The 27,910-nt window shown below is 45.7% G+C and overlaps 1 protein-coding gene across 1 annotated transcript in view; it reads right to left on the bottom strand.

The window, feature by feature from the left end:
- The window catches only part of LOC130130374 (pyruvate carboxylase, mitochondrial), a 469,779-nt gene that overhangs the window by 7,109 nt on the left and 434,760 nt on the right, over positions 1 to 27,910 (bottom strand). Inside the window, exons 23-24 of the mRNA XM_056300064.1 lie at positions 15,522 to 15,696; positions 12,316 to 12,389 (exon numbers count right to left, since the gene is read on the bottom strand). Of these exons, the coding sequence (XP_056156039.1) occupies positions 12,316 to 12,389; positions 15,522 to 15,696 (249 nt within the window). The remainder of the gene's footprint in view (positions 1 to 12,315; positions 12,390 to 15,521; positions 15,697 to 27,910) is intronic.

Here is a 27,910-nt window from a genome sequence, read left to right as displayed (position 1 = left end):
AGTAGGCAGGCTGGAGAACAGACAGCGAGGGGTGGTGAGGGGCTAAGATACAGGGCCGGCTCCAAACTAGCGGAGGCCCTGGGCAACATTTAGTTTTAATGCGCCCAAGAAGAACTTGAACATTTCATTTATTTCTGTCATCAAGATTAAAAATTAATTAAATGATGTGCGATTAGATGATAATTTGAGAGGGAAATTAAACTTCAAGAAATTATGAGTGCGAATAACTGAAGAGCATGGGCGTTTCAATCTGTGGGGTAAAATTGTGGAACAGTCTGAGCATGCAACTCAAAGTACAAACATTACGCAGTTCAAGAAGAAGTACAAAGGACTGATTATCAAGAGATATAGGGACGATCAAGAGTTAACTAATTTCATGTTCAAAATAAATCATCGTCATCTGCGAGGCCCTAGGAAATTACCTATTCAGCCCACAGGAAGTGCCAGCTGTGCTAACTGTAGTGAACCCAGGCATACAAGTTAGGATTCCCCTAGGAACATTATTTCGTTTAATCTGACATTCTGCTTGTGTGCGCACAAGGGCAAACCCACACACAAACGGCCTTTTTCTTCACATCACGTATAGGTGCCAAACTGACATTAGCCAGACAGGGATCTCACCAAATAAAGCCTGCTTTTAACATGGTTATCAGATTCACAGCAGGACATGAGGACCACTCAGTGACCTTTCCAGGTCATAGTCACCGTTAAGCACAGGAAGAAGATTTAATCTCATCCCAACACGAGACAGACTCTCTCACCTCACCATATGATGGAGACGGGACAATGACTTGAAACGACCAATTCAAATATCCCTCTCTCCCCCTCTATTTCTTATGATCATCAATTACTTTTGCACTTTACAGGAAAGACGAATGAGTTTTATTGGAAGCCTTCTTGCTCTTCCAACGTGCACAAAACCCCCTCCTTGGAGACTGCTAAGCGCCCACTTTATCTAAGGTCATAAATCCTTTAGAGTTCCTGGAATGACTGTCCCTCTCCCTAGTTCTGTACATGTCTGAATTAATGTGAATTAACTGTTTAAGCATCTAGTAATCCAGTTAATGTTACTCAGCAATTGTTTTCATGGAGAATAGCCCCCCCCCCATGTCTGTACTATATAAAATGACTGAGTTATTAAAAGTGAGTATTTAGGCTAATTAAAAGTGCATAGCCTTCCCCTAGATAAGACATTAATGAGATTCTTCTTTCCCATTTGAAGGCAAGACAGTCTTTCTTTTTCCTTTTAGCTCAAACAAAAAAAACATGGGCTGTTTACAGGTTGTTTACACCTTTTGAGCGGTCCTTTTTGGCTCTTTACGTACATGTCCAGGGCTTCGGCCCTACTCTGGTTTCTAAGACTTTTTTTTCCCCCAACGTGTCGTGTTCCTCTTGGCATTTAGGTTTGTATTTGTACTGATGAGTCGAAGGCTCATCAAGCAAGCAGCATTCAAAGACTGCAAAGAAGCCCAAAACATCGGTTTAGCCGCTGCACGCCAGTTTGCCACATATATTTTTGTAATCTTTTATTTTAACCTTTTGTTGCCGTTTTTTTGTAACTTTTGTGGTTAAGAGTAAGGATCTTGTATCGGACTCTGTCACCTCTCAGTGAACGCACCGAGACCTGGAATACAAACGCCATTTGTGTGCATTGCTTCCCGGTTGCCTCCGCAAAGCTGAGTCTCTCCAACGTGGATCCCTTCTCCCAAGTTGAACCTCTGAACCAACTCCTTCAAAGCGGTTTTCCTCCGACTGTTACCATGGCAACCCGAAGTCTACCGAGCTTGCTTCAACAGTGCCCTTCAGAAAAGCTTGCTACACCTCAGAAACAACCATTCGTCTCTCGCCATCACCATCACAACCTCCCAAGTCCACTCCAACACGCCCGATGTAAAGCCCGCCTATATTCTCAGCCATCTATCACGGCAAGTAGGACCGAACAGTCTTCCATGCATTCTGCATAAGAGTTGCTGCAAAAAGAGCTATCCCAAGTTGTCTCTTTTTTCCAATTGGCTTTGGTCACCCATTGCATTCAGATTAATTTCTGATTTTGTTAACCTGCAAATTAATTAATTCCTCCATTCTGTCGGCAGCAACTTGTTAGTTTAATAGCCACCAACTCATCCATCCCATCATTGATTTTCCATTCATTCAGTCATTTATGTTTAATTTCTTTCACATGCTCTGACAGGATAGATACTTATTTATCCCATTTGTTGGTCAATAAATATTCCCAAGTCATTGTTATGCGTTATTTCCTCATCCGAGAGGCAACATAACGACTATCTTTATTTGCATTGTGTGTCTTTAGAGTAGGAGTAGATATCCTTGAAGTGAGAGTTCACAACTTTCAGATCTGTGACTGTTTTAAGTTGGATTATCTTATTTTCTTTCCTCTGGAAAGTGGCGCTCCATTTCAACAAGTGCAAAACTTGACTTATAGTGTAGTACGCTACATAATGTACACTTTTACAGCCCTGTGCACGTCTGTGAAGTGTTGGGAGTTTTATCTGCCAGTATGTGTGTTGTACTAACCAAGAGAGAGTCGTCTCTGTGCACGCCGCCACTCGACAGGTTGTTGCCTTCCTCATAGCAATTCAGGTCACTGAGGTTTTCCAACATAGCGTTGAACACTGTACCTCCTCATTTCTCTCATGTGTGCCCTCGACTCTCTCGCTCTCTCTCTTTTGATGGTCCTGCCACGTGTCATGGTGGTCCATATTGTTTTGTTCTTTTGCCACCCATTTCAGCAGCCATTTTTTCTAGCTCTCACTCTCCCACTGTGATAAATTCACCCCCACCCTTCAGCATCTCTTCCCGGCAACACTCCACTTTTCTTCCCTTTTTCTCACTCCTCCTATTTGCCTCTGCTTCCCCTCAGCACCTCGGACGAGTCTCCATTGGTATTCCAATGTCGGTCTCAGTGCACAAGACGAAAATACACAGTGCTGTAGGGAGGTATCGATCTCCATTTCTTTTGACCTCTCCGTGCCACTCCTGAGCGCTCAAACTCTCTACCTTACCAACTCTCTGGTGCTGAAATCACTCTATTCTATGGTTTTTTTTTTTTCAAAGCTGTTATCCTTTTTTCTGGCACCTATTTCACACCATTTATTCCTCCCTCTTCCACCTGGCTAGGTCGGCTAGGTCTCTCTCTCTCCTCCTGTCTGCTTCTTCAGTCACACTTGTGCAATTTTATCAAAGCCGCTACACTTTTTAGTTAAAAAGTAAAAAACTGTCTTCCCTCTCCTCACCGCGTGACTTCATTTCATGGAATGCTTCCCGGTTAAATATATACAGGTGGTGTGCTTTTTTAAAGGGTCTCTCTCTCTCTCTCTCTCTCTCACACACACAGGAAAGCATGGTGCTGAAGGTGAATACAGTGAGATATAAAGGTAGGCTTTTTGTTAATTATTCATCTACAATATGGCTAACCACGGTGGCCCAGTGGTTAGCGCTGTCGCCTCACAGCAAGAAGGTCCTGGGTTTGAAACCCAGGGTTGTCCAACCTTGGGGGTTATCCCAGGTCGTGCTCTGCAGGGAGTTGGCGTCTGCAGTTTTCTCCGGGTGCTCCGGTTTCCCCCCCCACCATCAAAAAGACATGCATGTTAGGGTTAATACTCCTGTCTGTGCCTCTGAGCAAGGCAGTGGAAATAAGAACTGGAGTTGGTCCCCGGGGGCTGCAGCTGCCCACTGCTCCTATACAATAGGATGGGTTAAATGCAGAGCATGAATTTCCCCACGGGGATGACTAAAGTAGCAAATAAATAAATAAACAAACAAAGACTGTCAGCTTTTGATTAAGGCTCTACACTCACCAGCCAAAACATAAGAACCACTCACAGGTGAATTGAGTAACACTGATCATCCCCAAACAAGACCACATGTCAATGTCTGGGTAGATTAGATAGTAAGCAAACGATCAGTTGTCGTACTCAACGTGTTGGATGCGGGAGAAATGGGCAGCAGCAGGGGCGTCCGGGTAGCATAGCGGTCTATTCTGTTGCCTACCAACACGGGATCGCCGGGTCGAACCCCCGTGTTACCTTCGGCTTGATCGGGCGTCCCTACACACACAATTGGCCGTGTCTACGGGTGGGAAGTTGGATGTGGGTATTTGTCCTGGTTGCTGCACTAGCACCTCTTCTGGTCGGTTTGGGCACCCCCCGGATCGGCAGAGGCGGTGGAGCAGTAACCGGAATGGCTCAAAAAAAAAGAAAAAGAAAAAAAGAGTGGGGTAATTGGCCAGATTCAATTGGGGAGAAAAGGGGGGGGAAATTGGGCAGCAGTAAAGACATGAGTGACCGACAAGGGCCGAATTGTTATGTTACATGTGGAGTCGCCAGCCGCTTCTTTTCACCTGACAGTGAGGAGTTTCACCAGGGGGACGATCACGCTATTCCCCCCAGCTCCCCCTCCCCACTGAACAAGCGCCCTGACCGACCAGAGGAGGCGCTAGTGCAGTGACCACGACACATACCCACATCCGGCTTCCCACCCGCAGACATGGCCAATTGTGTCTGTAGGGATGCCCGACCAAGCCGGAGGTAACACGGGGATTCAAACCGGCGATCCCCATGTTGGAAGACAATGGAGTAGACTGCCACGCTACCTGGATGCCCCCGACACTCACTCTTTTAAATTCTGTTTTGGTGTATCTCAGTTCTGTTTGGGATTTCGCAAATGTCCATTATATACCGCCTATAAAGACAATTCTCGCAGGGGCTGACTTGTCCTTGAACGTTTTTTTTTTCTGACATCATACCCAGGAAACACAGCTGACATATTCTACTTCCACATGTACAGAAATGCTGATCAATATGTACTTACAAAATAAATGGCTAGTTGATCAATAAATGGTAGTTGTGGTCCATTGATAACTGAGGTAGCAAATATGACCTGGATGTGATTAGTGACCTCACTCATATATTTTTGCTACCATCTATACACTTTATATTACATATAAACCAGAGACTGTGTAAACAAGATGGACGTAGTGCCTGTGATGTCAACCATTGCTTTCTGAAGGGACATTTTGAAGCCTAAAATTTGTCTTTTTGCTTGTTGCCATTTTTTCATTTGTCGGAGCCAGACAATCCAAATTTGGGCAACAGGTCGCACCACGGGTGGAGCTGGGATGGGACCTCGGTGGCAGACAGACCTGTCAATCAAGGCAGACACACCTTCAACGTGCCAGCTTTTTAATAGTTAATATCTTCTTCACAGAAAAATAATTTTCAAAATAACAACCCTCACATGGAGCGCCAGACTCGAAATCAGCAATTGAGACCACAACTTCTTCTCAAAAAGCTACTGACTCTGTATCTGAAGGTAGAATACAAGTCCGTGGAAATTCTCTCATTCACTTACACTGGATCCAAAGTCTTTTGGAGCCAGCCACCTAGTTGCCCAGTTGGAAGTGCAACTTAAGGCACTTCTGCCTTGGCTTCAACTTCCAGCCCCGGTGGGTTGCTGCTTGATATAAACTCAACGCATGTACAAATATCATCTTTCCCAATGGTCGTTGGAATGATAGATGGGTTTATTCTACTTTGCTTCTACCTGGACAAAGAAGTAAGTCTACTTCCTTTATCTGTCGAAACACTCAAATACGCTACAAGTCTTTACACCCTTTAATGGGTCTCAGTAGACATGGCCATTTATACAAACTATCATCCATCTGCCTCTGGCATGATATATTCAACTTCAACGCCAAATTTCTAAACTCCAAACTAGTGAGAAGTTAAGGAAGCCTTTCTGTTTTTCTCATTTCTTCCACAAGGATATTTTTATCAGAACATCATTAATCCAGTTAACTGACTACATCATAATTTGTATATTACATCTGAAAAATTGCCAGATATTATTCAGTGAAAGTAGTGGAGATTTGAGTCACAATTTCTCAAAATCTTTTAAGTATGTTAAAGTAAAAACCAATAAAGTAGCTGAAAGCATTATTTCCCAGAAGCTTCTATCCCAGCAGAACATTGTCTGATTAAAAGGCAGTATGGAGTATGCAATAGTTTTTGAAGCAACAGCAACTTTAGCGCAAGACAATCAATCCTGCTAAAAGCTTGCACATTTATCTACTGACATTTCACATGGGCCCTCTCTCATGGACATCAGGTGACGACAAAGACAGATGGCATTTGCTGAGAGGGTGCCAACGCCAAAATCAATCAGTTCTAACACGCGTGCTTCATTTTGCCCTTCGAGAGCTCTACAGAACGAGCGCGAGTGGAGCAACGAACGGACACCTCTCACTTGGTCTGACAAGTCTGTATTTTGAATGGTTTTCTTGATGTTTTTTGCCAGGACTACCAATGGAGGTATGATGTCTGTCCATGGCTATGACGGATGACAAGCGGGACTGGCATCTGAACATTCTTAAAATAACAGGAGCGCTGATGGATCGGAGATGAGATAAACTGTGGTGGAGGAGAGAAAGTGAGGAGGCCCTTCACCTCGCTCGAATCTCCCTGTAACATTAAATCAATTACCTGGAGCCTGTTAACGGGGAAGGATTTGTTTGAACGTTACGGCCGTAGCGGTGTGTGTGTGTATGTGTGTGGTGTTTCTTTCCCTCCTGTGTCTCCAGGTGCTGCCCCGCCTCCTAGCTGGCTACCATGACTGTTCACTCGCACCTGCAGCTATTCAGTAATTAATGTCTGGGCATGAAGACCTGGAGGAGAAAGCAGTCGGTGTCTAGTTGGCCATTCGGCAGCTTCTAGTCTGTGTGTTGCTGAAGCGTTTAACCCTTGGGAGTTGTGTACCGGAATTGGTAGACTCCCTTTTAGAGGGAGGGTGTAGTCCACTTCTGTTTTATGTTATATCCTTCTCACACTAAGATGTGGGACTAAGTTTTTTGTTATGGTGATGGAGGTCGCGGGGCTCGGGTCCTGGGCTGTTCCGGTGGCACCTGGACACTGCTTGGCATCCTCCTCATCATATTCTTCATATATCTTATAATTCCATGATAATTCTGTTATCCTCTTTCAATATTGTATTCTGTAAATTGTGTACACACAACATCCATTGCACGTCTTGGGAGAGAGATCCCTTCTCTGTTGCTCTCCTGGAGGTTTCTTCCTATTTTTTTAGGGAGTTGTTCCTTTATCCGACGCGAGGGTCTAAGGACAGGATATTGTGTTGCTTTAAAGCCCCTTGAGGCAAATTTGTAATTTGTGATATTGGGCTATACCAGGGGTGGTGACCCATGTGCCATGGAGAGCCATGTGTATGCAGGTTTTCATTCCAACCTGACACCACACCAGGGGCCTCATGTATCAATCGTTACTATGGGCAAATTTGTGCATACACCCCCATGGAATTTTTTAGCCCTCAAGTTTGTCTGACAGTCAGCAGCAAAGCATGATGGTTATTTGTAATTCCTTCCTCCTAACATCTATTGTCTACCTCTTGCAATGAGCAATCACCCAGGCCTGCAAAAACATCAGTGTTAGCCAACCAGTGTTTAAATTCAGGGGTTAGCCAGGTTCTACACTGGTCTCTGAGACAAACTCCAGGGCTAAAAAAAATCCCATGGGTGTGTAAGAACAAATTTGCCCATAGTAACGATTGATAAATGAGGCCCCAGGTGATTTCACCGATACATTCTTCCTCTTTGGTTGAAGGGTTGCTAATCAGTGAAATCAGCTGGTGTGGAGTCCGGCTGGAATGAAAACCTGCATACACATGGCTCTCCATGGCACATGGTTAGCCACCCCTGGGCTATACAAATAAAATTGACTTGCTGACTTGACTTATTATATATATATATATATATATATATATATATATACACACACACACACATACTGCCTCTTGGCCAGGTTATTTAAAACCATGATATGTTTTACCATTTTTACGCTGACGACACTCAGCAGTTATAGACAGTTATACATGCCACTAAAAGCCACAGATCCTAGCAGCCTAGCAAATCTCACAACTTGCCTCTCTGACATTAAATCACAGATGTCCCAAAATTTTCTTAAATTTAATGGTAAGTCTGAGGTCATTCTATTTGGTCTCCCAATTTCTATCAGCCCTTTTGGTACTAATCTTGGTGGTCGAATGCTAACCTCTGTTTTAATAATCAAGTCAAAAATGATGTTGAGTCATACTTCCTCCAGCCCAAGATCATCTCTAAAATTAGGTCATTTTTATCAATTGCTGATCTACAAAAAGTTGTACATGCTTTTATCTATTCTCGGCTTGATTACTGCAACACGTTTCACTCGGGTATCAGGAAGGGCTCCCTCCTGGAAATGTTTGATATTTGTTTTTATTTATTGATACTCATTTTATTATTATACCTATTTATTTGGTCTTATTCATTTGTTGTCTTTACTTCCTGTATGCTCATGTCCTTTCGTCTTAGTCTCCTTTTTGCCTTATCTGGTTTTATTTCTTTTGTAAAGCACTTTGTAACATTGTTAGGAAATGTGCTATAAAATATTAATAATAATTTAGTCGGTTCTCCTCCCAGGTCTCCGTGGTGATGGTGGTCATCATTTGGATGCTGCCTGCCCTTCCTCTCCTTTTTTATCACATGATGATGCTGGTCGCGTGGCTTGGGTCCTGGACTGCTCCGTTGGCATGTGGACACTGCTTGGCATCCTGTGCATCACGTTCTTCATAAATTTTATGTCCATTATAATTCTGTTATCCTCTTTCAATGTTGTGTTATGTAAATTGCGTGAACACCACATCCATTGCACGCTGTCCGTCTTGGGAGAGAGATCCCTCCTCTGTTGCTCTCCCTGAGGTTTCTTCCTATTTTTTCTCCCTGTTAAAGGGTTTTTTATTTTAGGGAGTTGTTCCTTATCCGATGAGAGGGTCCAAGGACAGGATGTTGTGTTGCTGTTAAGCCCACTGAAGCAAATTTGTAATTTGTGATATTGGGCTCTAGAAATAAAATTGATTTGATTTGCTTAATTTACAGCTTGTTCTTTGTTTGTATCTAAAAACTCAAACCAGTTCCCCTTTTTATGTAAAGCTACATTTCTGTCCCATTTTGTTTGTTTTATGGCCTCTGTCTTGGTTAATTGATATTTGAGTCGCGTTATTAAATAAATTCCCAATTTCTCCTTATAGATCTGTTTTCCTCGCTTATTTTTCCCAAGGTTAATTTTTATTGTTACTCCCTCATCCCCCCCGGACTTCCTTGGGGGCTATAACACTGAACAGAATGATTCGGCGATTAAACGCTGCTGCCTCTGGCAGGGTTTTGCTCTCAGTCAATTACGTAATTCTGCATATTATACTCATGGTACACTTGTAACGAGGAATGACAGCGTGAAAACCTGCAGTGTTAAAGAAAAAAAGGAAGAGGGGGACGAAGTGGTGCAAAGAATTACCACTACTAATGTTCTTATTGGTTTGATTTATACGACAGCCTGTATATACCGTTGCTGATAGGAAGATGGAGAGTCTAGACAAGGAGCCCCTGAAACCTCGGCGTGAAATTTAATGACGGTGTGAATGAAACACAGCAATCTTTATTTGGTCTAGAGAATGGCAGTGGTGCAGGAGAACGAACAACAAAAGCACCATAAGACAGCCCATTTCATTTACGTTCTGAAAATTAAATCAGAGAAATGAAAGGCCGGGGAAAAATGTGGAAAGAGGACTCAACTGGCCCTGTGGCAGCCTTCTGCGAATACAGCGCAGCACAAAAAGTACACTTGTTTCTCGAAAGGCCCATTTCTAAACACCTTGGAAATTAATTGGGTTTTTTCTTTATCGTTGGAGACGTTAGGCAGTTTCAAATGTGACTGTTAAGAAAAAAAACTGTTGTTTTCTAAGAATTTAACAGCAGAGGACTTTCACATGGAGATGAGTTCAGATGTTGAGATATTGGATGGGACTGAACTGAAATCAAATGATGATATGGTGGCGGACACTAGGGGCTACGCCTCTCAGCCAGCAGGGCTGTGAGCCGGGGGCGTGGTTGACGTTCCCGGGCTCTCTGGTGCAAGGTTGTTCCTGTTTCAGTTTGGTTTTGGAGTTGAGGAATAAACTTCTCCTGTGTTTTTCCTCATCCTGCCACAATACGTCCTTTTATTTGATGGTGCAAACACATGTGAATCTATTATAAAAACAGGGCTATTATGACAACAGGGCTGCAGGTATCACTTGACTCATAATGGTTCAGGCCTTTTCTAGGGCTGCACAATTAATCGTACATTAATTGCGGATTCAATATTGACTTCGGCAATTAATTGATGAGGGTGGCCAGAGGCGATTGTTCCCGCTGGGTTTTGCTCGCTCTGGAGTGAAAAAAGTAGGATTCTGATTTGAAGATTTTTACGTTTGACTGTTTATCCATTTATAGGTTTATAGAATACATAATGAATGTGAGGGCAGTTTTTTGTTAATTTAACATGCTGAATAAAACAACCGCGTTCCCCAAAATGTGTGGATAATCGCGTTAAGTAATTGTGATCGCAATATTAAGCGGAACGGTCGGTATATAATTTTAGCCATAAGCCCTTTATGAACCAGCATATTCATCTGGTCTGGGGATTCAGCCACCACCTTGGTCTGGTTACTGAGTAGTGAGTTACACCCTACATGATTGCTAGCCATAGTCTGTGGTAAAGTCAGTTAGCAAGCATGTATACAACCACCCCAAGTAAGCCTGTATATGCTATCAGCTTGCCCTTTCTGCAAGAAACCAGTCTTTTTTTCTTCTTCTTCTTTTTTTGGGGGGGGGGGGAGAGTCTTATTGCTTTTCCTAATTATTGTTTTTATTGTTGGGGATTTTTCCCCCCCCCCAGTATTTTATTGCTGTCACCGTTCTTTTTCTAATGGGACAAGATTATTATTGCTTTTATTATCTGGGCTTTTTCCCCCGCTTGTTTTCGGCATTTTTATTGCTGTAATTCCTTTGCTTACACACATGCATGCACGCACACACACACACACACACAAATTAATTTCATTTTTCCCACTATTTCTCTTTTTATTCCAGTTTTAATTTCCATCATTACTATTGTTATTCATTTTTTGTTTTTGACTTGAGTAAGGCATACTCTGATGTGAAAAAGAAGTTTATTAATGAGATTGTATAGATTGAGCATCAGCGAGGGGGCAGCGTCTTATAAGTAGAAACTTCCTCCTGCTTCTTTTCGAATATGTAACGTTTGTTTGCTGCGTTTAAAATAACCACATTTGCTTTCTATGTTTGAAATAAAGACCTCCCTACCTCCCTACCTATCTATCTCTCCCCCTTTTTCTTCCTAGCTGTATCCAGCCAATCACCCCACCCTTCTGAGCTGTCCTGGTCGCTGCACCCCCCCTCCCCCCCACGCCGATCCGGGGAGGGCTGCAGACTACCACAACCCTCCTCCCATACATGTGGAGTCACCAGCTGCTTCTTTTCACCTGACAGTGAGGAGTTTCACCAGGGGGACGTAGCACGTGGGAGGATCATGCTATTCCCCCCAGTTCCCCCTCCCCCCTGAACAGGCGCCCCGACCAGCCAGAGGAGGCGCTAGTGCGGCGACCAGGACACATACCCACATCCGGCTTCCCACCCGCAAACACGGCGAATTATGTCTGTAGGGACGCCCGACCAAGCCAGAGGTAACACGGGGATTTGAACTGGCGATCCCCGTGTTGGTAGGCAACGGAATAGACCACCACGCCACCCGGACACCCTAAGAAACGAGTCTTACCTCACATTCATTTAGGTGGCTGCAAATTATTATTTTGTTTTATGAAATCTCTCACATGATAAAAAACGGGTTGATTTGAAGACACGTGGACTACTTTCGGCTGCCGTGCTTGTTAAAATAGTGGCTAAGGTTTGGGAGACGTGCCAGTCTTTTACAGGACTCCCTATTAAAACAAGTGGTTTTTGTGTCGTCCCCCCCCCCCATTCCAGAAAGTCTGCGTGAGAGAGCTTAAGTCTCGACTCAAATGGCGCAACACTAATGCTATTACTGAACAGCAACAGCAACTACACAACCATGTAGATGACGAGCAGTGAACGGGTTCGATGTGGACTTTGATTGTACACATTCTCATGGCAGGTGTAAACTGATGTACTTAGACGCTGTCTGTCCACTTGTGATCGGATCGCCCAAGACGCATGTTAATACCAGGTGTAAACAGCCTCCAAAACACAACACTTGATGTGCATAGGAATCGACTGCCAACACTTACAATATACTTACTGTAAATACACGTGAATGGGTTTAAGAGGATATGAAGGATCCACCATTCCAGGGGATTTCAGTATTAACTCCCATCCAAAATGAAGACAAAGGACCCACAATTCAAAAAACAAGAAGAGTATTAGTGTGGTACCTCAAACTCTTCGGCGATTTTGGGTCCGTCGAGGAAGAGTCTGGTGTTGAGGCAGTCCACTGGACCAAAGTTAGCTAGAGAAGAGAGAGATGGGGGAACAAAATGAATGAGGAAAAAAAGGGAAAAAGAACAATACTGCAGGAAATATTTTGTGACAAGAATCAATAAGTGAGGATCCAAATTAAAAAAAGAAAAGAAAAAAAGATCATGACAAATATCAGAGGCTTATTTGTTTACCTTGACTCTTACTGTAACTGATGGTTCTTTTTACTCTATTGATTTTTAATATCCCCCCGCGCTTGCCTTGGTTACCGTTTCCAGGAGCTGGAGGGGGCTGAACATTGTGAATGTCCCCTTATACACATTAAATACTGTGACAATGGAAACGACTCAGTATGTAAATGTACCTTTTAGGGCCCCTGGTGATCCAGGCCTCCTGCTTATGTGAGCTGCATGCTGGGCTCAAGTATGCATACTATGTGCATCTGTGTGCGTCTCTGAATTAATTCATTTTTAAAGCCCTCATGGGTTTGACTTCCATATATGTTTGAACACATTATTTCATATTGATTCTATACTTTTAAAACTACACTTGTGAGGCCTCTGGATATGCATGCAGGGTTTTCCTGGCTGGGAATAAGGCAGGCTTGGGTGGTAACTTTGCACGACAGCGACTGCGGTTGGTCCTGATTTACTGCCACCATCAACTCAATGTGTCGTCTCTGTACATTTATACTTGGAATGTAAGCTCAGGTCTTCAAGAGACCACTACAGTGTACTGAGACGTATAAGAAAATGCATGACACACATAAAAAATTGGAACATTTTAAATATATACATATATATGTATTGTAGCGAATTCGGGGGGGGGGCAACCACAGGAACTGCCGCGGCCGAGACGCGAACCCGTATTGCCCGCACCGCAGGAGGCATCGCTAACCGCTGGACTAAAGGGTCAGACCCGTCAACCGGCGGCCAGCGTGTCTTCTTATCCATGCACGTTACAGTATATAATTCAGTGATTCAAGTAAATTGAATTTTATATATATATATATATATTATATATGTACTGCTATGCATTAAAGTTTTTTTTTTACTACATCTATATATTGTAGCGTCTGTAGGGATGCCCGACCAAGCCGGAGGTAACACGGGGATTCGAACCGGCGATCCCCATGTTGCTAGTAAATGGAATAGATCGCTATGCTAACCGGACGTCCCCTAGGATTTTAAATACATTTTAAACATATTTTTATATATTTCATATTTTAAATATATTTTATAATATATTTAAATATATATTGAAGGATTTGTAAACAACTAAAACAGCTTTAAAGTGCCACTGAAATAACAAAGTGCCTTTCAGACGGAGAATAAATGTGTGCTTGTGACCATGTTAGAAGTACTTTTCTAATCACAGCAGAGGTCACATCCAGTGACGGAGCGTTCGACCCTCCTAACTGTGCTTGCCCTGTAAAACATTTTACCGAGACGAAAAAAATACACACATGACTCTCTCTCATTTTTTTTAATTTACCTATGTCAGGATAGGATTTTCCTAAAACTCAATGTATAGACAAAAAATCATCTCTCGTAGTCGTCACTTATGACCCAGTAGACCTGTACAAAGACCCTGTCCTCTGCCTGGATTTTCTTGTTTTGCTGTGTACGGGACGTTTCTGGGTCTTTTGGGCAGCGGGACTCTATAAAGACGTAACAATCAGGTGCCAGATCGAGATCGTAAGCACGCATCCAAGAGGGAGCTACGAGAACGACGGACACAGCGCTGAAAAACAGAGAGGTGAGACGCCAGGCGGACAAAGCTCGTTCCAAAACGAGAGTGAATCTGGGGTTGGCAGTCACACGCTGGCGAGCACCGACGGAGAGGATGGGGATGAAGAGCGACGCGGACTTGGCCTGTACACCGGGGTGTGTCCTTCTGGTGACCTTGAGCCGGGGAGGAGGGGCCAACTTTGAATGTTGCGTTTACAGACGGCAACCGACAAATCCTACCCGTCCTACCTTTAACTAATGTTCCGCCCAAAAATCCGTCTCTCGCTCGCGTATGACGGCTTGGTTCGCCCGCTTATGCCGTTGACGTTGTTTGCGCGAGACTTTACGAGTCTTCCTCTCCGGCCCTCAAAGGCAGTGCTACCGTCTTGTTCGTCCTCCATGGCTACTGCGTATATGTCAAAGAAGGTTGAATCAGTTCAACTGGACACAACGTTTATTGACAGACATGTTACATCACTCAAATAAGTGACATCATCAGTCTGCCTGCAGGTATCCCCACCCCGTATAACCAACACCGCACAACACAGCTGCATAACGACCGAAACCAACGACCAGTTTCATATGCAAATATGGGTGTGACCATTAACTAGAGTTTCAATGGCCGTGTGTACTATTCACAGAGGATTAGGGAATGTTGCAATCACAGTGTTGTACGATGGCGACGGATGCATAACGACTGTCGTCACATGGCCATCGAAACTCTACTTAATGTCACACCCATATTTGCATATGATACTGGTTGTTGGTTTGGGTCGTTATGCCACTGTAATGTTTATAAGGGTGGGGACACCTGCAGTCAGCTGAGCCTGAAGAGGTCACTTAGGTGAGTGATGAAACATGTCTGTCAATAAACCTTTTGTGTCCAGATGAACTGATTCAACCTTCTTTGATTTTCTTACCCGGTTTATTGAGCATGCATCAAGATATCGCGTATATAGCCTAATGATAGTCTAGTGGCACCTGCTGGTGGGATGACTGATTTGCAGCATACTGCAACATGGACAATTTTTAACCGCTTTTGACGTGTTTTTTTGTGTGTGAACTCTCCTAGGAGGCTCAGGCGGGGTGATGAAAGCCCAAGGCGGGCTGCCTAAACCTTTTCAATGCAGGAAAAACCCTCTGCACCAAGACGTTTGGTTTCGGGTAAAGTCAAGGAACGGGAAACTCAGTGCGCAGTATGTAAAAGAAGCCATTTTAAATTCAGTTTTCCCAACGAGTCGAGGTCAAGGTAAGGAGCGTTTCAGCGAGCGTTTCAGATGCAGTGAAAGGTAAGGGGGAGGACGTTTTATGGGAGCTCCATCGACAGCAGAAGAACTGGGCGACTCACTTTTTTAACAAGCCGATACAAAAAAAGCCTGCTGTACAAAATACATCTCCAAATAATAGTGCCAATGAGCGTGCGCGCTGCTCACCAGTAAATTCCTTGAACTCCTGGAAGACCTTCGGGTACATCGCGGCGGACATCACGTCTTCAGGAGTGATGTCATCGCCGTGCGCCGCACGGAGCCCATCCTCCAGAGCCTTGAAGTCCATGGCGGGCAGAGAGGCCCCTGGACGTCCTTCGATACGGGGAAGAGATTTCAGGACCTGGGGAACGTGCAGAGAAAGGGTAGGAATTAGTACACTTAGAGAGCATTGCCCAAGTACAATTGGGGGGAAAAGGGGTAGAGACATTAGAGGGTGGGGGGAAGGGAGGGGGGAAAGATGGGGGGGGGGGGGGTGAGTGACAGACGAAATAAAAAAAATACTGCCGAATCATTTTGTTGACAGCGTTATCCTTTCGGCTTCTTTCTCGGGGACGCTGACACACAGGATGTGGTGCAGGTTTAACATGGGGAGGGTACAGATTTGGATAAAATATACATCCCGTCATATAACTTTGGAGAGACGGGGTGATGGGAAGGGTGCAGGAAACAAAGGGGGAGGGGGGGGGGAGAGTGAGAGAGGGATAGACGACGGAAACGGGAGGTCGAGACAGACGAAGGGAGAGCGCCTGATGGCCCATTAAAGCTTTATTTACACGGGTCTACCGGAATAAAGGCAGCGGCGTCGTCGTGTCAGCGGTGAGGATGATTTCGTTTCAAGTCTACCCCCGCCTCCCGTAAGCCCTCCTCCTTAACTCATCCCTCCCCTCCTCCCTCTGGCAAGGGGAGCACCGTTGGCGCTTCACAGAGCAAACATCCAGCTGACGTGAACATGCACTTGCAGCCAGACGCATCAACATCAAAAATACGCCACTGCAGCGCGGGAGACGAAAGGTTCATGTTATCCCCATCTTTTTTGAACCCCTACAGTCGACTGCTTTCACTCCAGCAATTGTTGGAGCGTGTGTGTGTCTGTGTGTGTCTGTGTGTGTCTGTGAACACACAGGTGCGAAGCCGTCATCCGCAATCCTGACAAGATGAAGCAGAAACCGGTGGCAAAAGAGAAAGAGGAAGCTAGAGACCGAGGATGAGGAGCAAGAGGCAGAGGCAGCGAGAAGGTAAACTGGTGGGGGAGAGACGGAGGATAACAATGGAGGGGGGGGGGGGGGCGGGGTGCCGTTGCTCACGCCGCCCTAATGACGTGACATTTTCACCGCCCACACAGTTGCCGGTATCCCTAACACAACCTGTTGTCAGAATCGATGTGAGGATGGGCTCTCCTAATCAAGGCTGGTGATGGCTGAGGAAGGTCATTATGTCAGGGAAAAAAACAAACACCCACGCACACAAAACAGCCACTTCACCCAAAGGCCACCCCCCCCACCCCCCCACCCCACATCATTTCACATTCTTCGGCCTGACAGGAGATTGCTCAGAGTCTGCACAGCTTTTATTTACAACGCAGGTTTTGTGTTATCAGCCCCTATTACACCCATCAGCGTTTCATAACGAGCCGGCAACTTAATGAAGTGCATATGAACAGCGCAGGAAAAATGTCACACTGATATGACTGCAGTACTCCCCCTCCCAAGTAGTGAACAGCCCCTCGTCCAGGGCTCTTCCGATAGCGGGTATACATTTATCCAATCTTTTATTATTTTTTGGATTACCCCCCCCCTTTCCCCCCCCCAATTGTATTTGGGCAATTACCCCACTCTTCCGAGCCGTCGCAGTCACTGCTTCACCCCCTATGCCGATGTGGGGGGGGGGCTGCAGACTACCACATGCCTCCTCCCATACATGTGGAGTCGCCAGCCGCTTCTTTTCACCTGACAGTGAGGAGTTTCCCCAGGGGGACGTAGCACACGGGAGGATCACGCTATTCCCCCCAGTTCCCCCTCCCCCCCCCCCAAACAGGTGCCTCGACCACTGTGTCTGTAGGGACGCCTGAGCAAGACAGAGGTAACACCGGGATTTGAACTGGCGATCCCCACGCTGGTGGGCAATGGAATAGACCGCCATGCCACCCGGACGCCTAATTTTTTACTCTTAAGATTGACCTGATAAGAAATAAAATGACGGCAGCAGACTTTTCGATAATCACCAAAGTGTGATGCGTGTGCACGCCTGTGAGTTGGGCCAACTGCCATCTCTCAGTTTGAAATAATTTCCCTTGAAACCACACCCAGTTAGTAACTGCATCTAATTCAACCACCTGCACGCTAGAGCCCATCCCTCCTAAACAAATCAAGGGTCTACTTCAGATTCTGTGGGGTCCTTTCGTTGATGTTATTAATGAGTTGCTTTGCTCTGGTTTCCTTCTTACGCACCTAAAAATGGCTAAAACACTAGCTACCAGAACTATAACACTAGCTACTAGAACTATATCTCTAGCTACTAGAACTATGACACTAGCTACTAGAACTATATCTCTAGCTACTAGAACTATAACACTAGCTACTAGAACTATATCTCTAGCTACTAGAACTATAACACTAGCTACTAGAACTATATCTCTAGCTACTAGAACTATGACACTAGCTACTAGAACTATATCTCTAGCTACTAGAACTATGACACTAACTACTAGAACTATATCTCTAGCTACTAGAACTATAACACTAGCTACTAGAACTATAACACTAGCTACTAGAACTATATCACTAGCTACTAGAACTATATCACTAGCTACTAGAACCATAACACTAGCTACTAGAACTATATCTCTAGCTACTAGAACTATATCACTAGCTACTAGAACTATATCACTAGCTACTAGAACTATATCACTAGCTACTAGAACTATAACACTAGCTACTAGAACTATATCACTAGCTACTAGAACTATAACACTAGCTACTAGAACTATATCTCTAGCTACTAGAACTATAACACTAGCTACTAGAACTATATCTCTAGCTACTAGAACTATAACACTAGCTACTAGAACTATATCTCTAGCTACTAGAACTATAACACTAGCTACTAGAACTATATCTCTAGCTACTAGAACTATAACACTAGCTACTAGAACTATATCTCTAGCTACTAGAACTATAACACTAGCTACTAGAACTATATCACTAGCTACTAGAACTATAACACTAGCTACTAGAACTATATCTCTAGCTACTAGAACTATATCACTAGCTACTAGAACTATAACACTAGCTACTAGAACTATATCACTAGCTACTAGAACTATAACACTAGCTACTAGAACTATATCACTAGCTACTAGAACTATAACACTAGCTACTAGAACTATAACACTAGCTACTAGAACTATATCACTAGCTACTAGAACTATAACACTAGCTACTAGAACCATAACACTAGCTACTAGAACTATAACACTAGCTACTAGAACTATATCACTAGCTACTAGAACTATAACACTAGCTACTAGAACTATATCACTAGCTACTAGAACTATGACACTAGCTACTAGAACTCAATCATGACGGAGATTTCAGACCAATCTCGAACCTTCCCTTTCTATCCAGATGCTGAAAGGACTGTTGCAAATTAATTTATTGCCCATTTATCAAATTCTCCCCCCCCCTTTTTTTCTCCCGAATTGTACTTGGCCAATTACCCCACTCTTCTGAGCTGTCCCAGTCACTGCTCCACCCCATGCCGATCCGGGGAGGGCTGCAGACTACCACATGCCTCCTGATACATGTGGAGTCGCCAGCCGCTTCTTTTCACCTGACCGTGAGGAGTTTCACTAGGGGGACGTAGCACGTAAGAGGATCACGCTATTCCCCCCAGTTCCCCCTCCCCCCTGAACAGGCGCCCCGACTGACCAGAGGAGGCGCTAGTGCAGAGACCAGGACACATACCCACAACCGGCTTCCCACCCGCAGACACGGCCGATTGTGTCTGTAGGGACGCCTGACCAAGCCGGAGGTAACATGGGGATTCGAACCAGAGAATCCCCATGTTGGTAGGCAACGGAATAGACCGCCACACCACCTGCACACCACCCAAATACTCTTTTTGATCAGTGTCAGTCTGGCTTTAGGTCTCTGCACGGCGTGGATGCTGCACTGACCACAGACGTTAATGATTGGCTCAGTGCAGCCATTTCAGACTCCTATGTTATTTTTTTAAATGAGGCCGTTATTTCTAACCTTTACATGGTTCTTCACCCATGGATACCACCAGCAAACCCACTAAAACACTCTAGGGGTTTAAATATTCTTTAAATGTAAATACATCTAAATGAATGTCAATTGCACCTGTAGGAAAACGTGACCATAACCCTTAATGAAGGTACGAAACAGACTCCTGGTGTTAAACACCCTGGTGTGGTGGAGCCTTCGGTGTCTAATGAGCTTCATAGTTTGGCGGTTGCTAAGACGGTATTCAGTAACGCTTAAAATGACAGACCATTCGTTACAACTTAGGGCATTACCAGCGACATACAGGTAATTGAACTATGATGAGCGGTAATTACTGTGTAAAATATGAGTGAAAGACGGGCTTTTCATCACCTCTTCGCTGACCCGTCATTGTAATGTGGCGTTAAATATAATCTGCATCCCACATCAACATGAGATAAACACAGAGATCCCGTTGTGCTGTCAACACAAACGTGTTGGATCCTCTGTGTTGCAGGGAATACCAAGGCAATGCCATTTATGAAGCACATTTATAAAAAACAAAAACCCAACTCTGACCCAAGTGCTGTGGAAATTTAGGTGAAACAGGACACAACGCAGAATAATATGGTGCAACAAACGGAATAAAACACAGAACAAAAAATGAAGACAATCATAAATCCCACTCAGATTTAACAGCCAAAGAAAAGAGATGGCTCTTTAAACTCGGATCTCACGTGGCGCCATCTTTACCATATGGTTGTGTTATCATCATTAATTCACCATACGGTTGTGTTATCCAGCATTCGATACTTACGTTTGAAGTTTAACGGCTAATTACTTCCCGGTGACGCAAAGGATTAAAATACTTGTGTTTGGCACAACGTGACTTGTGAATGTATGCCATTAGTGTTTGATGTGGATTATATTTAAACAGCACATTATAATGACAAGGAAGAAAACTAGAGACACAAAAAAAGCCTCTTTTTTTGCTCATTTATTACACAGTAATTACCACTCGTCATAGTTCAATTAAATCTGTCTAACCCCTGTATTACTTCATTATTTCTGCATCACGAATGCCTTGTAATTCAAAGCGTAATCAGAAACTAGTAAATTTAATCATACGTCTCCTACCCCCCCCCCCCCCCCGGTATATGATAGATTATTCAGGTACGCCCATTAACATATTAAGAGTTAGCTTTCTGGTTATATTGTACCGTCACACACAAGATGTAGCCAAATGATCAATCCGTAGAGCAGCGGTTCTCAATCAGGTCCTCAAGCACCACCAGTTCTGCTGATTTACTACCCCCCCCCCCCAACTGTATCTGGCCAATTATCCCACTCTTTCGATTTTGGGGTGGGGGGCTGCAGACTACCACATGCCTCCTTTGGTACACGTGGAGTCGCCAGCCGCTTCTTTTCACCTGACAGTGAGGTGTTTCACCAGGGGGACGTAGCGCATGGGAGGATCACGCCATGCCCCCCCCAGTCCCCCCCCCCAAACAAGTGCCCCGACCGACCAGACGAGGCGCTAGTGCAGAGACCAGGATACACACCCGAATCTGGCTCCCCACCCGCAGACACGGCCGAATTGTGTCCGTAGGGACGCCCGACCAAGCCGGAGATAACATGGGGATTCAAACCGGCGATCCCCGTGTTGGTAAGGCAACGGAATAGACCGCCACGCCACCCGGACGCCCCCGATGTACTATTTTGTCAGGCACATTACATTCACCTGTTGTTCCAGTTACTCCAGTCTCCGAACTGGGAGGTTTTACACCTGGACAGGTGAACGTAATGAAGAACCTGTCGGAAGAAAGGGACCGGCAGCACCGACCAGCAGCACTGTTACTGGTGTTTCCTCATCGGTAGGGACCGGCAGCACCGACCGGCAGCACTGTTACTGGTGTTTCCTCATCGGTAGGGACCGGCAGCACCGTTACTGGTGTTTCCTCATCGGTAGGGACCAGCAGCACTGTTACTGGTGTTTCCTCATCGGTAGGGACCGGCAGCACCGTTACTGGTGTTTCCTCATCGGTAGGGACCGGCAGCACCGTTACTGGCGTTTCCTCATCGGTAGGGACCGGCAGCACTGTTACTGGTGTTTCCTCATCGGTAGGGACCGGCAGCACCGTTACTGGTGTTTCCTCATCGGTAGGGACCGGCAGCACCGTTACTGGTGTTTCCTCATCGGTAGGGACCGGCAGCACCGTTACTGGCGTTTCCTCATCGGTAGGGACCGGCAGCACCGTTACTGGTGTTTCCTCGTCGGTAGGGACCGGCAGCACCGTTACTGGTGTTTCCTCATCGGTAGGGACCGGCAGCACCGTTACTGGTGTTTCCTCGTCGGTAGGGACCGGCAGCACCGTTACTGGTGTTTCCTCATCGGTAGGGACCGGCAGCACCGTTACTGGTGTTTCCTCATCGGTAGGGACCGGCAGCACCGTTACTGGTGTTTCCTCATCGGTAGGGACCGGCAGCACCGTTACTGGTGTTTCCTCATCGGTAGGGACCGGCAGCACCGTTACTGGTGTTTCTTCATCAGTACAGAACGCAGAGACATTTTTCAATGATCACGCACTTTAAATAAAGAGTGACTTGCCAAAAGCCTTGTGAATTTAGCCAATGTGCATGGTATTATTTATGTAATGTGCTGAAATTCCCGTGTGTTACTCTGTGTATACTAAATATGGCTTTTTTGAAATTAATGTAGAGATTATGTGAATAGCATAGTTTTATACCAGTGTGTGTGTGTGGGCGCGTGAATATGTGTTTACCCACTTGTGCTGAAACAGTGGCTTTAGTTGTAGCGATTCATCGGGGATGTAATTGTGCTAGAGTTTTCTGGTGTATTTGTGCTTAAGCTCCCTTAGTATTCAGCAAAGCTTTTAATATGTGTACAAATTACACACAGCTCTGTGTGTGTTTAGATGTAGAGCGGTACAACCGTGACATACAACATGTAAATATGCTGCTGGTGAACTGCTGATGAGATGGAAAACGAGCACTTGTGTGAATGTGGGTGACAGTTATTAGCCAGTGTGTAATTGCACCTGTAATGTGGTAAATGTTGCCTTTTGCGTTCATGACAGATTGATGTTTTTCGCCGTTCCTCTTCCCACACGCTTCCTGAATTTCCCATGTTGGTGCATGAAGGAGACAATGTGCCAAAAGCAACAAGTGTTTGTATGCACGGATGTGTTTGTAAAAAAAGTGTGTGCGTGCTATTCAGGAATGTTGTGACATTCGCTGGTCACCTCTTATTTTGGACTTGTTTGTTGGTACTGTTAGTATTCAGGAGTGGCACACACCCGTTGTATGTGAATACAAACAACAGTCCCATTGGTCAACCACATCTTTTGAGGAGTAAAAGTGGACCATTTTTCCGAGGCAGAAATACTAGAATTACTATTGTAGAACACGATAAATTTACACCTTAATGGGAAAGAGTCCAGCCCCTCTCCAGGAATTTGGTACCAGAGCCCATGCTATGTGTGGAGGTGAGCCCAACTATATCTAGTTGGTACTGCTCCACCTCCCGCACCAGCTTAGGCTCCTTCCCTGCCAGAGAGGTGACATTCAACGTCCCGAGGACCAGTCTGCGATGGCGGAAGTCGGCACGCCCGGGTCCCCGCCTTTGCCTGCCGCCCGGCCTGCATTGCACCCTACCCCAATGCTCATCCCCGTGGGTGGTGGGTCCACGGGGTAAGGAAAGGAGCCGGTTGAGGTGGTTCAGGCATCTGATTAGGATGCCTCCTGGGCACCTTCCTTTTGGAGGTTTTCTGGGCACGTCCAACTGGGAGGAGACCCCGGGGTAGACCCAGGACTCGTTGGAGGGACTACATGTCCAATCTGGCCTGGGAATGCCTTGAGATCCCCCAGGAGGAGCTGGAGGACGTTGCTGGGTAGAGGGAGGTCTGGAGTGCCCTACTTAACTTGCTGCAACCACGACCCGACCCCGGAGAAGCGGCTGATGATGAGATGAGACGAGACGCCTTAATGGATGTAGTTGGCTCACACATCAATAATGTACTTTTATATTCTATTACTATTCTGTTATTCTAGTCTACGATTATTTTAGGATATTTTTGGAATTAATGACAGTCGTGCCAAACTTTCTCTTGCATAATAGTCATCAGAAGAGTTTTATACCTTTGTTAATTTTTGCAACATCACTTTGATTTCTAAACTTGCAGAATTCTTTTTATTTTTGGTCCTTTTCACGGCGGCACGTCACGTCCAATGAGCTGTTACCAATCCTCTAAAACATAAAACTCAAAATTAGCAGAACTTCTTTGGTTTTTCTGGGGAATTAACTGTGCTAACTGAAGGTTAGCTGGAATGTGCGTTCAGTTTATGAAGAAGTGGAACTCAACGTGCAAGGCACATGTGTACGAACAAATTTGGGCCGTTAAGAACATGTTGTGTTCCTGCCGAAGTACGATTGCATTGCGAATAACCAAACAACCTCGCTGCGCCTCTTGTGTTATGTGTGAGACGCTGCCAGATGTGATGGGACTCTGACCTGAACAGAGAACACATGCCGCAGAGCCAGTGGATATTTGTCATTTATAAGGTGCCAGCTGGGGGCACCGGGGTGGGCTGGTGCAGCTGACTGATACACAAGCTCCCAAGCTTGCAACCTGCAGCTGGTGGGTGAAAAGAAGCAATCAGCAACACCACGTGTATTGGAGGATGAGCACGTGACAGGACTATAGGCCATTACAAACCAAGGAGCCGGCAGAACGAAAGCGATGGGGCAGTTTTATTTTTTTTAGCCGGACAGTTATTCACACAGCATGTGCAGCTGAGGTGGTACTCGCTCTCCAAGCAGGTTTTTTTGTTGTTGTCCTCTTCTGCTGAAATCAATGTGTTACTTTCAGTCCCAACAGCCTTTGCAAAAGCTCTGCATTATCGTTTCATAGAGCAATTTCTGTTTTCCCGCATCGATGATGCGCCTTGCTGTCGTCCATGGTCCACCAAGTTGTTTATAGCCGAGTACAAGCTTTGTCACGTCGCCCCTTTCTCCCCAATGGCACTTGGCCAGTTACACCACACTTCCGAGCCCTCCCGGTCGCTGCTCCACCCCCTCTGCCGATCCGGGAGGGCTGCAGACTACCACGTCTCCTCCGATACATGTGGAGTCACCAGCCGCTTCTTTTCACCTGACAGTGAAGAGTTTCACCAGGGGGACATAGCACGTGGGTGGATCACGCTATTCCCCCCCCCCCGAACGGGCTCCTCATCCGACCAGAGGAGGTGCTAGTGCAGCGACCAGGACACCCACCCACATCCCACTTCCCACCCGCAGACACGGCCGGTTGTGTCTGTAGGGACGCCCAATCAAGCCGGAGATAACATGGGGATTCGAGCCAGCGATCCCCATGTTGGTAGGCAATGGAATAGACCGCCATGCCACCCGGACCCCCCCCCCCCTGAAAGACAAGGTTGAGCTTTCCTAAATGCCACTGCACCACAGATAGGTTCTACTCAAATACACAATAACAAAAGGATTTAGGGTGACTATTGTGAAGTTTCAATTTTAAAACGACAACCTAGCTTTTGGGGATAACACAGATTTATAGCCTATAGTATCATTGGCTAATTATATTATAGGCTATAATAATTATATTATAGTCTATAGTAATTATATGGTACATCATATCTATTCTACTGTAGGCCTAAAAACTGTCGACTAGTTATTGATAAACGTTATATTTACGGTTATGACAGTTCAGCCTTTATGGTTTTGAAATGAGGTTCCTAAAATTCAGAAAGCCTTGTGATCACAGTCAACAGGTAGCACATGCAAACATTAATCTACTACTACTACTACTTCCGGCTGCTCCCGTTAGGGGGCGCCACAGCGGATCATCCGTTTCCGTCTCTTCCTGTCCTCTGCATCTTCCTCTGTCACACCAGCCACCTGCATGTCCTCCCTCACCACATCCATAAACCTCCTCTTTGGCCTTCCTCTTCTCCTCTTCCCTGGCAGCTCCATGTTCAGCATCCTTCTCCCAATATACCCAGCATCTCTCCTCCACACATGTCCAAACCATCTCAATCTTGTCTCTCTTGCTTTGTCTCCAAACCGTCCAACCTGAGCTGTCCCTCTAATATCCTCGTTCCTAATGCTGTCCTTCATCACTCCCAATGAAAATGCAATTAACGAGCAAAGAAAATTTAAAAAAAAAGAAAAGAATGTAAAATGTTTTGATCCTCTGTTCGATTATATGGCCGCTTGAACGCAACGGGTGAAGCAGGTCAACGCGGCAGCCACTATACGGCACAACGTATTTTGCTAATTTGCTTCATAACATCCAAAAGCACACATCGGCTCCAAACGAGGCATACGAGCTGAAAAACTATCGCCCCCCCCCCCTGCTTTTCTACTTTGGGACGTCTGAACGTCATTCTCCATGCTACAGTTTCCCTGTGTGCGTCTGCATGGGTTTGTTTGTGCTTGCGTTTATGCCGTAGACATTTTGTTCTTGCATGTTTGTGTGTGTCTCTCTACAACTGTGCGCCTGTCAAGCTGCGCACCCGACATCCTCCCTGGTCTATGGGCATCTGAAACATGTCTATAGTTATGTGTGTATCAAGTGTGAATATACCTGCCTCTTATAGGACTCTCCTGACAAAGGCCCCATGAAACACTATTAGTCACACAGCTCACAGCCCAAAGATAGCCACCTTATCTCTGTGTGTGTGTGTGTGTGTTTGTGTGTGTGTGCACGTACATGTGCTTTTGTTGTTTGTGTGCGTGTGGGGAGACAATTCAAAGTCTCCACTCACTGAATCCTCAGAGGATGTTTTCTACCTTAACAGCCCAAATGAGTTAGAGAGACAGAGAGACGGGGGGGGGGGCGAGAGAAGGGGAGCATGAGAGAGGAGAGAGAGAGAAGGGGAGAGAGAGGAGAGAGAGAGAAGGGGAGAGAGAGGAGAGAGCAAGTGGAGCGAGGGGGGAGAGGGAGAGAGAGAGAGAGAGAGAGAGAGAGAAAACCTAGCTTACTGTATCCTCTCCTATAACACTTACCCGAGCTGGGCGACCAAAGAGGCCTAGCAACCTGGTGTAACAACGAGACGCGTGACAAATACTTCCTCCAAATATCTTTCTGCATGCTCAATAATCCAGATAAGCTAATCAAAGACAGAAAGGTGAATCAATTCATCTGGACACAACGTTTATTGAGAGCTGACTGCAGGTACCCCCACCCATATAAACACTACAGTGGCATAACGACCCAAACCAATCAGCAGTTTCAGAGGCAGTTGTTTGCAATCACAGCATTGTAAGATGGTGACAGATGTACTCTTAGCCCCGCCCCCCCGGTTCAGGGATGCTCGTTCCCTCTTCGAACCCCGTTCAACTCTCTCACTAAACCAGCGGTGATTCCGAATATGGCGGGACTGTCAGAGAAGTTGAGACGCGTATTTTCCAAACACCGCATCTCGGTTACCTTCAAGCCCCAAAACAGGCTGCGCCAGAAGCTGGTCCCCCCCAAGGACCGGGTCCCCCGGCACAAACAGAGCAATAGAGTGTGCACTGTTAGGGGCCGTGACTTGTACACCAGGGAAACCAAACAGGCGCTGAGCCAAGAGGACGGCACAACACAGGAGAGCTAACACGCCAGGCCAGGCCAGGACTCCGCAGTCTGCACCACCTACAGACCAGTGGCCACTCTTCCAGGGATGAGGATGTGCACATCCTTGATAGGGGGGAACGCTGGTTTCAACGGGGAGTCAAAAACCCTTTTTACACCAAAACGAATGTGTATAAGCGGGTTGTTTTAAACGCGGGTAAACCCGCTAAAAATAGGCAACCGGTTCCTTTGACAGTGCCAGCAGACCCGGGTCTGACCGCCAGCAAACGAGTTTGCCTTTCTTTTCCTTCTGTAGCGTCATCTCTGACGTCATGACATTCGTGATGTCACGAAAGCGCCGGAAAACAGGGAGGTGAACAGTAGAAAGCAGCATGGAAGCCGGAGAGAAGGTGGTTAAGGTTGCTGTTTTATATCTTGTCCTTCAGTCTCTCTTTCAAACCGCACGAACTCAACGCAGACTGAACGACGTTCGAGCGCTGCTTGAACGAAGACGGACGGACTTTGTGGCCGAGATGGCAAAGAGTCACGATTCTATGACACGCGGACAACGGCGCTGCGTCATCGCACAAATTAGCGTGTCCGCCCGGGTGTCGCGTTTACATTGATGCCGATCGGAGGTGGAGCCGATAAATACCCGTGACTGCTGCAGAGTCATCTGACCCGGGAGTCGATGCCGATTGGACCCTTTTACATTGACCACCAAAGACGGATGTTAGCGGGT

The sequence above is a fragment of the Lampris incognitus genome, chromosome 20, assembly GCF_029633865.1.
Source record: "Lampris incognitus isolate fLamInc1 chromosome 20, fLamInc1.hap2, whole genome shotgun sequence".
In the NCBI taxonomy this organism is placed as follows: domain Eukaryota; kingdom Metazoa; phylum Chordata; class Actinopteri; order Lampriformes; family Lampridae; genus Lampris; species Lampris incognitus.
The sequence above is the reverse complement of the archived record's forward strand: the minus strand, read 5'-3'. Positions and strand labels throughout refer to the sequence as shown.